Consider the following 12641-nt stretch of genomic DNA (forward strand, 5'->3'; position numbering starts at 1 on the left):
CACAGGGAAGAAGAGAGCAGAGCTGACCTTAGGAGCGTGGCTGGTGGTTTCACTCTGCCATTTCTTGGCAGGGAACAGAGGCAAAAATGTGGGTGCTCTCTAGGTGTGCTGGCCAGCCTGCAGTAGGAACTGAAGGATGAGCTTCTCCTGTATATGATCGGTATCCCACGTCAAAAGGAGAATCAGAATATCAAAGTCAAACGAAACCTGGAAGCATATGTGGATAAAAACACTGGCATACCAAACCCCTTTTGCTTCTCAGACTGGTATTGAGACAAATGGTTTTCCTGCCTCTGTGAAGTTCATCTAAATTTCCTCTTCTTCTCAAAAAAAATGTACCTGGAATAATAGATAATTTCTAGTTTGACAGTGGATTTAAAATTATGTAGCGCTAGCTCTCTCTTTGCAGATGGTATCTACCAGCCTATTTTACAGGAGAATGATCTGCCAGTGGCAGGGGGAGTCCTATTTTCCCGTAGCTCCTTCCTTTTTACCTTCATGTTTGCAGCTTTGGCAGCCCCCATCCACTCAGTAGTTCCTTTTCTGCAAACACGTTTTGGGAAATGAAGTCAGAAGTCTGTGGAGAACATTTCCCCAAAAGGGAGAAGTAAAACTGTTTCATAGGAGCATTCAGAAGATGGAGTGCCTACATTTTGCAGTATCTTTTTCAGTCTGCTGACTTTTCTTGGGAAGACACAAGTCCATCTCTCTGAAGGTGCAAGGATATTCTGAAAAATAGAAATGCGTTATCTTTTTCCATTGCATTTGGATTGCCTGTGTTGGACAAGTACCAAGCAGCAAGTGGAGATGTTGTAGCTTCTTCTAATTGGAAAGGGAGACAAAACCTAACATACAAAAAAGCCTGTCTAAGTTTCTGTTGTATGAAATTGTTGACAGCCCACACAAGCAAGTGAAAGTGATACCTTTTGTCCTGGGGCAGCTCACAGCATGGCAACAGAGAGGGTTGGATTAATTTTTTTCATCAGGTGATTATTTCATTGGAAGAAGGACGAACTCTGTTTTCTTCTCTCCTGCCTTGTGAGGAGCAATTTAGGTTCCTGGTGGGAATGTGGAGGCACTGGGAGACTTGCACCATGGCAGGTGTTGCTCACTTCAGGGTCTACCTGTGTGTGCTTGCAGCTAGGTAGGCTATGGGAGTCAGGAGCTCATTTGCACTTGACAGCCAACTTCCTGTGTATCAAGTCAAGACAGTGTTTTCTTTCCTGTGTGACAGACATCTAGACAAATCCAGCAGTTAAAAGTAGGAGAGGGAGAAAGACTGTAAGGGAATTTAAACTCCACAGCTAGCTGATGCCTCCTGCTTTCTGCCCAGCTCTGACACCACTCATCTCGTCACAGCATCGTCATGCTTTTGTGGGCTCTGCAGTCCAGTTGAGGTATTGTGCTGGGAACACTACTAACACCAGTGCTGCAAGGTATAAGGGATAAAAGAGAATGAAAACCTTTTCCAGCCCCCAGCACAATACAGAACATAAAGATAGAATCAGTGTTTCACCTCTCTTTAAATAAAGGCAGATACCGTCTGTCTCTGCTCTGTGCATGTGTTTGTGTAAGGAGGAAGGAATCAAATCCTGTAACTTTGTCCCTCAAAAAAAGGATTTTTTTATATGAGAGATTTGTGCAAGGCTGTCAACTTTGTATTCCTTCTTGAGATGGCAACTGCATAAGGAGGATGTCTAGAAAATGGTACTTTGCAGATTAACAGTATTTGATTGTATGTATATTCCCATGCTACAAGCTCTTGGGTCTTTTAAAAACAAAGAGAAATAAAGCTAAAAACTAATTTAGAATAAAATAGGCAGTTATGCCTGATTAAATCCTGCATTTGGAATGAAGTTTAAATATCCCAAATAAACAATATGAATATGTAAAACAATAATGAAAAAAGGAAATTGAAGCTGTTGAGACTAGCTCACACATGCGTCTATTTCAAGTACTTTGTCATACAGACACTGGCAAGAGCTGCCAAAAACACCAGCTTTTATTAGAGAAAGCCCTTTGCTATGCTGAGATTGAGCAAAAGGATTGAAATAATTTCTATTGATGATATGCTCAATGTGTACCATGGCAGTCTTAAACTAGCTCTCTTATTACACTGAGTTTCTTCTATGTACAGCAGAAATTAATCAGGAAAAAAAAGCCATCTGATACAGTTTGCAGGGTTTTTTTTTTTTTTAAATTATGGGTTTGTACCAATTGCAAATCTTCAGGAACTTTTAAATGAGTGTTTATGCAAAATAGAGGTGTTTATCCTTTTATTATAGGAAATGCCAAATGGATCTCCAGTATTTATTGCCTTCAGATCATCAACAAAAAAAAATGTACAGTATGATGATGTACCAGACTACAAAGACAGGTTGAGTCTCTCAGAAAACTATACATTATCCATCAAGAATGCAAGAATCAGTGATGAAAAGAGATTTGTATGTATGCTAGTTACAGAAGATGATGTTTCCGAAGAGCCGACGATAGTCAAAGTTTTCAGTAAGTAAATCTAGTTGTTACTACCATTAACATTCATCAGCATCTGAATCATAAATTACAGAAACTTTTGTTTAAGGCAGGATTAAAGCCAAGAAAGTAAGTTTGGCTCAGTAAATTACTAAGACTAGCAAATTTCTGCAGCTTTCAAAAATGTAATCTACTGGTGGCATTTATGTAACAGGACTGCCTGCACTTGCAGTTTATTCATGATAAGTGCTGGCTCAAAGAGAATTTTAGGCTTTGATAATGACTCACTTATGTGATGTCATTTGGCCTTGGAAATGAAAAATGTAAAATTAGCATTGATTATTTTCCATTTGTTCTCAGAGCAAATTTTTCTGCGGGAGGGAAACATTAACCGTGTGCAGTCTGTAGAATTAGTTCAGGCGAGAGGTTTGAAGTGGCTCTAAGCAGCTACTGTGCAACAGCACGAACCGTGAGGGAGAGAGAAAGGGGCTGGAAAATGAGCCACCAGCCCCAAATGCTTGTTTTGTCCCCTGCTGAACAGTAGGAAGGAGAAGTACCAGTCTGCCATTCTCTCCTGGAGCAAAACAAGGTTTATTAGTGTTTGGTATCACTACAGCTCGATGGCAAGGCTGGTCTGCAGTGCAAACCCCAGTCCTCTGAGGCACAGCCCAGCTCAAAGCTCACACAGGAGCGAGGACAAGCCTGGTCTCTTCTTGGTGCTGATTCAGAGCAGAAATGTAATCTATCAAACCCTGAGTCAGCCTGGGGAGGCGTCCATTGTGGATTTTAAGGGACACAGGGCCGTGGCTGCAGTGTCTTATCTTCCTTAGCTTCATGTTTTTATATGGCTTTTGGCCTTTGTTGCTCTTCAGGTGCAGATTTACACAGTCAAAGTAAGTCTGTTGTGGGAACACACTGACTGCAGGTACGGGCAGTTTCAAAGTGATCACACTCTGCTTGAAAAACAAATTCATGTTTTGGAAGGACATTCTTTTGGTTTTCTCAGGTAGAATGTGTCAGGGAGTCCTCAATGATGTCTATGCTGTCAGTCACATAAATGAGTTTAAGGCCAGATTAGGAGCCAATAGTAATTCCCTGGTTTCACTTTCAATTTGACTGCAAGAACAATTGAATTAATGACAACAGGGACGAGTGTGCTCAGAGCACGCATTGTAAACACAGTGCTTCAAAGGAAATGATCAAGAATTATCATGTTTACTTACTGCACAGTAGTAAATATGTAGATGAGGCAGTGGTATATGGTGAAATGAAACACTAACTGCTTGAATTACTGTGTACTCTACTAAGTATGAACACAATGCTAACTCAGCCATGGAGCACAGCTTGTCTGGTTTATTCTGTGCATTAGTTCTAATAGAGAAATCTTCTATTTACTAAGGAAGATAAGACGGGAGGATGCCACACATGTAATATGGCCAACTTAGTGCTGCAAGAAAAATTACCTTTGCGTTCTTTCACTTTGCATTCACAACTTTATTCATGGTTCTCTTAACTTTTCTTCGCATTTAATTTTCTTGAGTCTTGTTTTTAAGTTCTCATTTTTAGTTGTTTGCTTGCTTTAATTGCAGAAGAGTTAAGAGTAGCTGGCAAGCTTTGTTTATTTAGCCAGGGGAGTTTCTAACTCATTGAGCCACAGGTACAGAGCCAGGCAGCTGCAGTGTGACCCTCATAAACAAAACCTTGTGCACCTGAAAATCAGCTGTATCCCAGGAGTCATGGCTGATTCTGGGTTTTGCTGGAGCTTGTTATGCCCTCAGCTGTGCTACCTGATTAACTCAGGATGAAGGAGCTGAAATGGCTCGTTGTGCAGTTACCACCTGCTAATCTCTCTCACCGATTACTCAAACAAGCACTACCAGCTTTCCAGATGGATCCTGTCAGCAACTTTTTTGTGGAATTAAATGGCCAGTTTCCAAAGCAGAGCAGCCCAGCAGACAGAGCTGCTGTCCTGCTGCACTGACACTTGGCTTTTGTAGGCAGTGAACTCTTTTTCCCTCTATTATGAGGCCTATATAGGGTTGAAAAGTACTCTGGCAAGCTCTTAAGCTGAGAGATAAGCAGTGTGCTGAAGTTGCAAACCCACCAAAGTGGGGTTTGCTGCCAAGTTTAAAATTTTTTCTCGCTTCAGACGCTGAGCTGGTAAATGCCAAGTAAGTGTTTTACAGTGAATTACCTTTGTGCACGTGCAGCGGCGGTGGGGGTCTGGCAGCAGGCATTTCCTCTCGGAGGCTGCTCTCAGAGAGCAGGTGGCAGCCTCTCAACTGGAACATCTGCTCAGTCACAGAGCACTCAGAATGAGGAGAGCCCCACACAGCAGCTACGGAGCAGGGGACCTCCCCTTTCCCTTGTAGGATCACTGCAGGGCAGGGGCGTCCAACGCACCAAAAACAGGGTCTTATCTGATCAGTCCTGGGGGAGATGACAGATGAAAAGAAGCAAAGCTGAGGTGGAAGAAGGTGTTTTGGCTTGGTCAGCTGGTGACTGGGACAGGCAGGCAACTATCCCTGTTTATGGGACCCAAAAATCAGACCCAGAAGGCCTGTTAATGGTCTTGTAAAACCACATTTTCTTGAATTGACAGGAAAATATTTTGTCCTTGACTGGTTCTTATATGAAAAAGATTCACCTTTTTCCTTTAAAGCTGACAAAAGAGAAATAAACATGCATATATCTCCTAAAAATAAAGATCTTTATTAGTCTTTTGAAGAAAATATGATGGTTTTAGTGTATAGCTTTGACTGTTTCTTTTGTTTGGTTTTCTTTTTTGCCACAAGCAAAGTTGTTTGAAAATGTCAGATGAATAGGTTCTTTTATTCACTTTCATTTCCCTTTTGACCTGATTTTGTTCCGTCCTGGAGTAGTCATCCAAGTGAAGAGTATCTGTGCATTTGTGTGCACATAAACAAGTGCCCAAGTAAAATGGATTATTGGGAAAACACACAGGTTTGCTACCTCTGTGACAACAGGAGCAGTCCATCTGCACATCAGCAACTTCATCAGTGTGTGTAGAGACCTTGGCAAGATAGTGGTGAAGTTCACTTAGGGCTGGGATTAGCAACATACAAACAGCACTTCATAGGAAGCTTGATTTGGGGAAAGAGTTCTGTAAGTTGACACAGTTAAGAATGTTTCAGTCTGTCAAAGTATGCTTGTTTAAGCAGTATAGATAGGGTGTAGAGGCTCTCCTTGACTGTATAGACATTGATTTATTTTTTATTTCATTCACTCTTCTCCTCTCCTTTTAAAAATGTGGGGAAAACTGTCTCTTTTTGGAGATAAAAATTTGCATTCTGGGCTTCAGGCCAAACTGTTTTAACAGACAAGTTATATAGTCTCTAGAAAGTAGTCTTTTATGATGGAAACACTGATAGATCCTCCACTTTGGCAAGCCAAGAGGTCCATCTACCATAATAAAAGTAAATAAAAAGACTTACTGACACTGAAGAAAAAGTTTGTGTTTTTTTAAGAGAGTTATAACTAACACAGAATTGGTTAAAATAATTACACTTCTCTCTATCATCTGAATTTCTTATATGTAATAATCACAGTAAGGAAAAAATAAACATTAGAAGAATTATTAGGTTGACTTTGTTCCTTTATAATGTTGACAGCGCAGCTACAGTAATATCTGCAGGAAAGCTGCTTTTTTGTTGCCACCACAGTTTCTGTACCACTGGCTCCTTCTCCAGCATGTATATCCTATAAATCGATAGATCAGATCAGATTCTCTCCTCCTGGGTGGTGAACTAGTCTGTCTGGCTAAAAGATGTATTGTCAGAATACATGGAATTCATTATGGAAGGTGTGACACGTTTAAAGTGAGAGTTTGTTCTTCTCAATCCATTTGCCAATACTGAGAGAGAAGTACCTCACCTTTTCTTCTTTTAATGGGAAAACATAGGTAAGGCTGTGATAATCAGGCCAGATTATTCTGTTTAGTTTCAAAAGTTCACATATTTTTAATATTTTTTTTGCTTTTCAAATGGCTGTTTGTGCTCCCTTCACCAGTACTTTTATCCTATTTATGTTTTAGAACAACCCTCTCAACCTGAAATCTTACATCAAGCAGACCTCTTAGAAACAGAGAAGCTACAAATGGTAAGAGAAGCATCTTCCTTCACAGTTATGTTCCTGACAGCTGCCTGAAGTCCCTTTTCAGTCCAGACAGAGGTGATGGCTCAGAGAGGTGAATGAACACCTGCTTGTGAGTCTATAGCCAGGCTGAGCACAGAGTATTTGCCTTGCCACTACTCTATTTATTCCTGCCTGATCTGCAAACAGGGGCTGTCCTGACCTTAGACCCACCACCCTCTTCCAAATTGTACCTCACTGGTTTGATTTTCCCTACTTAAGAAAAGCAGTTGAGGTTAAGCCTTTGAACTTTCTAGAAATTTTTATCCAAAATGGCATAAGTAAAAACAAAATTATGTCAAAACCTAGTGGAGAAAACAAGTGACCAATTCCTGTCTGTTTTGCAGCTCGGGGAGTGCATTGCAAGGGACAGTTATCCCGAGGGCAATGTCACGTGGTACAAAAACGGAAGAGTTTTGCAGCCCGTGGATGATGGTATGTTTTGGTAATGACCAATGTCCCTGGATCCACACATGGCTCAAGAAGAGTGTTTATAAGGGTTGCTCTGCTTTCTTCTAATATATTCTTCCTTTGAGAAAAGCTACTTGTATGTATATACAGATGTAACTGGAAGATGTTTAGCCCTTTCAGAGTACCCAAGCTATGCCACATAATCTTTCTCTTTTGGTACCGGTTCTAAAACCACATCATGGGGAGGAGAATTGCCTTTATTAATGGTATCACAAAGCTATTTTTGGGCCTATGTAACCAATAGAAACCTGTATCTAATTTCCAGCTTCTTATAAGGCATTAACTGTCTCAGTTTCATACCTGTTCAATATTGTGTTTTGGACCATGTAGACCATCATCTTATACAACTATTTATTTTCCAGGATATGTATGAATGACTATTTTTTTCCTTCTTTTCAACTTTGATAGACTGATCAGGCTGCAATATTTTTCCTTCCATAAATCAGAGAAAGCTTAAAAAATAAATTTGATCCTAATTTTTTTGCCATCATTTTTGAGGCCTTCTTTCTGTCTTACAAATCAGGCTGAGATTCGTATTAAAAACCCCACCAGTTTGCAACTAGTTTTTTTTGTTGGATTGGATTTAAAATATCTGGTAGGTTGGGAGTATGTTGTTGGTAAAATGTTCCTTGTATACCTCAGTGGCAGTACGACAGGAAAAGTTTGTACAATCTCTTGGGTGACATGTCATGCTGCTTGTATGTTTGCAGCCTGATCACAAATGCAGAACAGGCAACAACATACAGGAAAAAGGTTTCAAATTCTGTCTGTGTGGCACTGAAACATTATTTCCTTTTCAGTTGTGGTCATAAATTTGCAAAAGATTGTGGACAGAACAACTGGACTTTTCACCATGACATCGTCTCTTCAGTACATGCCAACAAAGGAGGATGTAAATGCCAAGTTCTCTTGCATTGTGACTTATTATGGACCATCTGGCCAGAAAACTATGCAGTCTGAACCAGTTGTCTTCGATGTTCACTGTAAGTTATCAAAAAGCATCTTTTGCTGTACAAAGTCTACCTCCAGGGCAGGGGAAAGCAAAATCAAAAACAGTTTGCAAATTTAGAGTCACTGCTGCTTGGCTATTGAAATGGTTTCTTCAAAGTTGATTTGCATCAAGAAGGTCTGAGTACATTGCCAAGGTGATTTTTATTACCTTCAGATTTACGTGAGATTTCATTTTTCCTAACAATAGAATACTGAATATCACGATTTCGTTGAGAAAAGTGGTAGCCATAAAGAGTTACAGTGAAATGGGCTTTTGAGAATTTTAAGAGAAGTTGTAGTGGTTGATTAGAGTGATTCTGTGCCCCCTGAAATATGCAGTAAATACACAATACAGTTTTCAGTAAACTCAAATGTTTGTCATCTTTGCAGAGTTGGCACCAAGCAGTTAATGCTGGCTGTCTACCTTGCACAAAAAGCTTCTCTACAGCTGTAAGGTGCTGTGTTTTACATTTAAAATACATATTTTGAATATTGGTAGAATTTTAAGTGGAGAATTTGTGTAAATAATTGCTTCTAACTGGACTGAATTCTAAAGCAGCTTCCTTACTGTGTTACTGGCAGATGTGGAAATCATAATGCTCCTTTGAGTAAACAAAACAGGCTGTTGGCAAGGAAAGATCAGAGGAGGTGGCAGCACTTAGAGACCAGGGGAAGAGACATTTCAAAGTCTTGTAAAATGACACTTCTGAAAGACTGTAGAAGGGAGCAGGTCACAGCAGGATGTAGAGGAACCAGAGATAGACAATATATCCAATCAAGTGTTACCTCTCTGCACACTTCAAGAAATACCTCATCTTATAAACAGATTAGTCCCTGTTTTGGGAGTGATAGGGTCTAAGTATACAGCCCAGCATCTATGTCTTAACATAAATTGTATGACAGCTGTGTAATCCAGCTGAATACAAAGCAAGTAAGTAAGGCACTGGATCTCTCCATGTAGTGTGAGTGCACCATTGCCTTGAAACCAAAAGCCATGGGCTGGAAGTGCCATGTATGTTCTGCCTAGATGATAGTTGCTTTTCCTCTAGGTAAAGTTTGTTGAGCCACAGGATAGGGGATCAGTTTTGACCTTGCCCAAATAAAACCAAACCTTGGAGGTTTTTTTGTTTCATCTGGATTAAGGTTGTCTTTTCACCAGCTGGTTCTCCAGAATGACAAGCAGCAGAACTAATGGAGAAGAAAACCCCTGGGACAACTGTTACTCCTGGAAACACCACAGGCATTCCAAGCCTGCAGACACCTATCCCATCACTTTAAAGCTAGAAACATTTCTTATTTTTTTGGTTTTGCTCTAAAGCTGGGCACCAAATTTCACTGTGGCTTTTTTTTCTGTCATTTGTGGAGCCCTATGACCATGAATAACTCCTGCTGTGCATGGCAGATGTTCCCAGGAAAGAAATGTAATGACCAGAAAGCATTTGTTGCTATTACTTGCCAAGAGATGCTGTGCTGTCCTCATTTCCCCTCTGCTTTCATGCATTAGGGCCACTTCACCTGTTGAGGGTGAGGCTCTTCCAGGTTCCTGTGGTGCATGTACTATATGCACTCACAAGTAAGAACTACCCCATGTGAGGGGAAAAGGCTGCAGGGTTGCAGGATGGTCACTGGCCACGTATAGTGTGCCCTCTGTATAAAGATTTAATGTTTGATAAACTAGCTCTTTAGTCCTGGTCTAGTAATACACAATTTAATTAATTCCACCAGTGTGCTGCTAATTAGGAAATAGTGGGAGGCAGGCACACCCTTCAGTACTGAAGAGGCCTCAGGTATGAATTTTGTCTTTAGAGTGTGGAGTTTCCCAACTTTCTTTCTGAGTATTTTCATCTGCTGTAACTTCAGTTCCTTACTCTGCATAAATGCATCTCCAGATGAATTTGTGAAATTCTTTATTATCAGATGTCCAAGCTTCAAGAGATGCATTTGTTGACTGCTGTTAGTTGATGTTAATGGTCTGTCTGATTTGGTTTTGCTTTTTTAGTTTAGTTCAGTGATCCTAATTCATTTCTCAATAATTGTGATTTTTTTAATGAGTCAAATATAATGCAGATTAAAAAAATGTCAGACTCCAACTCTAAGAAATTGAAGTCTTTCAGCCTTTTTTATTCTAGATGGACTGCCAAAACTATGATATTTTGCATCTCTAAACCAATAGAACAAAATCATAAAGACCTACTGCTCATTCCTTGCAACTTATCCATTTATCCTAAAGAAATGGGGAGAGCATGATTAAAATTATGCCAGCAGAAGATTTTTTAAAGATATATCTACTCACTCAGGATCTAAGAAATGTTTAATTGTTTGTTTTGTTTTTTTATTTTATCTTTTGTATTGAGTTAGTGCAATCTTTAGCACGCTAGTTCATGTCCTGGAAGGAGCCAGCCACTGTAACCTAGTGTGAGAAGAGTGAATTAGCTCTTGCTGTGTTGGATGTTACTTGGATTAGGATAATTTAGCTCAGCTAGCAGCAGTTACATGCTTGGTTTTGCAGCTGCAAGCAAGGAAGCTAAGGAAAGCTAGGAGTACTAGGAGAGAAGTCTTAGAAATGGACACTTAGATAGTATTTCAGATATTTAATTATCTAGGCTCCAGTTATGTGGGATTCTCCTCAGCAGTAATCAGTGTAAAAAGATAATGTTTGTCAGGCAGATTTCCCAGTCATGCCCCGTTGTTAGGTGTCTGTCTTGTTATGGATAAACTGCTTTACATGCAGATTAGAGTCAAAGGCACTTCACACTCATGCTGCTTCCAGCATTGGTGTTTTCCTTGAAATGGCACATTGGCTGGGACAGCTCTGGGATAGCAGCATTCATTTGCTAGATGGCTGCCTTTTGGTGCTGGCTCCTGGAATTCTGGTGTTGTAGAAAGCAGAATCTCAGGTTTGCAGAAACACCAAGTCAGGAATATGTGCCACTGAGAGGCAAGATGTGCCTTCACCAGGCTGTTCCTGTTTATTAGTGAAAGCAGGGGAGCACATTACTCATGCCAAACACCACTCTGCGTGGCACTGGATACTATCTTCCTGTTCTCAGGCTGCATCTTCCTCAGAAGAGTGACCTCTTCATCTTAAACATCTTAGTTTAAGTAGTCTTTTACTATTTACTACTGTATGTTTGGGGTTTTTTTTCTAGTTTAGCAAATTAAATTAAAATTTGCTCCTGGTTGTTTACAGTAGATAGAAGGGTAAGATATTTCTACAGAAAAGACTGGTGGTTTGCAAGAATGTTAGTTTTGTTTAACTGTGCCCATTTCATCCAGTTCTGTTTATCTCTGTGGGGAAAACCTGTTCTAGATTAAAGTCCTAAAGTCTTACTCTTTTTTAATTCCTCCCTTTCCAGTCTTGAGACAAAGCCTAAGCAATTCCAGGATATATCTAGACATTCTTTATGATAACTTTACCTTAACGTAAACTTGACAGAAGGAGACACACGTTTTTGCAGCAGCCCCTGAAACTGAGTTTTTGGTCCAGCAGCTACCAAGAGGGGCATGCACGTCCTTCCTGGCCAGCTATCTCATTGCATCTGTTGTATTCCATACCAGCAGGGATGCTGGACTTCCTTTTTCTAAGCAGGCAAAGTTGTGCCTCAGCTCTGAAGGGACTGGGGAAGGAGCTTGTTCGGCCATGGAAGGGAGCTGAGGCTCTGAAGGAGGGAGGGAGGCTGTGGCTGGTTGGAATCCAGTACCCCTCCTGCCCTGAGGAGGGGTGAGGTGCTGTGCTGTGCTGGGGCTCCCAGTCCTTGAGAGGCCCCAGTGAACTGCAGCTCCTGTTATTGAGAAATCCCGTCACAGAAGACAGACGTGATAAATGCCTGGAGGGTTGGAAGGGCTGTAGAGCACACGCTTCACTAAGCACACAAAATCACCTGTCAGCCAGGGCTTTCTTTGCTGTGGAGATTTTTTAGTGCCTAATAAGGTGCGCTGTACTGTATCTTAATGCAAGACTGGCATCTCTGATGGAATTTTATTTATCCTTTGAAATTAAAATGGTGAGAGTTATCTGCCCATATTATTTTCTTTAATTTTGTTCATTTTACTTTGTTTTTTAAAAATTATATTTAGGCCTCTACTTAGAAAGAATAGCATCTGCTAAAGAATGCTTTAAAAATTGTGAAAGTAAAATGTAAGTTATAGTTCAACTTCAGTGAACATGACAGAAGTATGTTACATTTACTGTTCTGTTGACTATGTTAAGGGTCCTATTATGTTCACCAGATTTATCTTTCTGAAAGCCTGTAGTGATCAGCATATAGAATAGGCTGAATATAGTTGCTTAGTTCATATTTCTTTCTTTTTAATGCCAGAAGGCTATTATCTAGTACTAATACATGGTGTTGAGAGCTTCAGTTGTTTTTCTGATTGCTGCAGTCCTCCAAACAGGGAATTTCACAGAGGACAAGTTAATCCCTCATAATGAAATCACACCATGAAATGGTTCATACTAATCAGGATTTCTTTTGCTTTAAAGCACATGACATGTTTGTAATCATTGCTGTTTCAGTTACAGGTATTTTGGAGAAGAAAAATGAATTTTATGTCAT

The 12641-nt window shown here is 40.2% G+C and overlaps 1 protein-coding gene across 1 annotated transcript in view; it reads left to right on the forward strand.

Annotated features, from left to right (window-relative positions):
- The window catches only part of ALCAM (activated leukocyte cell adhesion molecule), a 118194-nt gene that overhangs the window by 83093 nt on the left and 22460 nt on the right, over positions 1–12641 (forward strand). The window contains exons 3-6 of the mRNA XM_069022108.1: positions 2286–2505; positions 6527–6591; positions 6972–7059; positions 7896–8078. Of these exons, the coding sequence (XP_068878209.1) occupies positions 2286–2505; positions 6527–6591; positions 6972–7059; positions 7896–8078 (556 nt within the window). The remainder of the gene's footprint in view (positions 1–2285; positions 2506–6526; positions 6592–6971; positions 7060–7895; positions 8079–12641) is intronic.

The sequence above is a fragment of the Aphelocoma coerulescens genome, chromosome 1 (assembly GCF_041296385.1).
Source record: "Aphelocoma coerulescens isolate FSJ_1873_10779 chromosome 1, UR_Acoe_1.0, whole genome shotgun sequence".
Classification (NCBI taxonomy): Eukaryota; Metazoa; Chordata; class Aves; order Passeriformes; family Corvidae; genus Aphelocoma; species Aphelocoma coerulescens.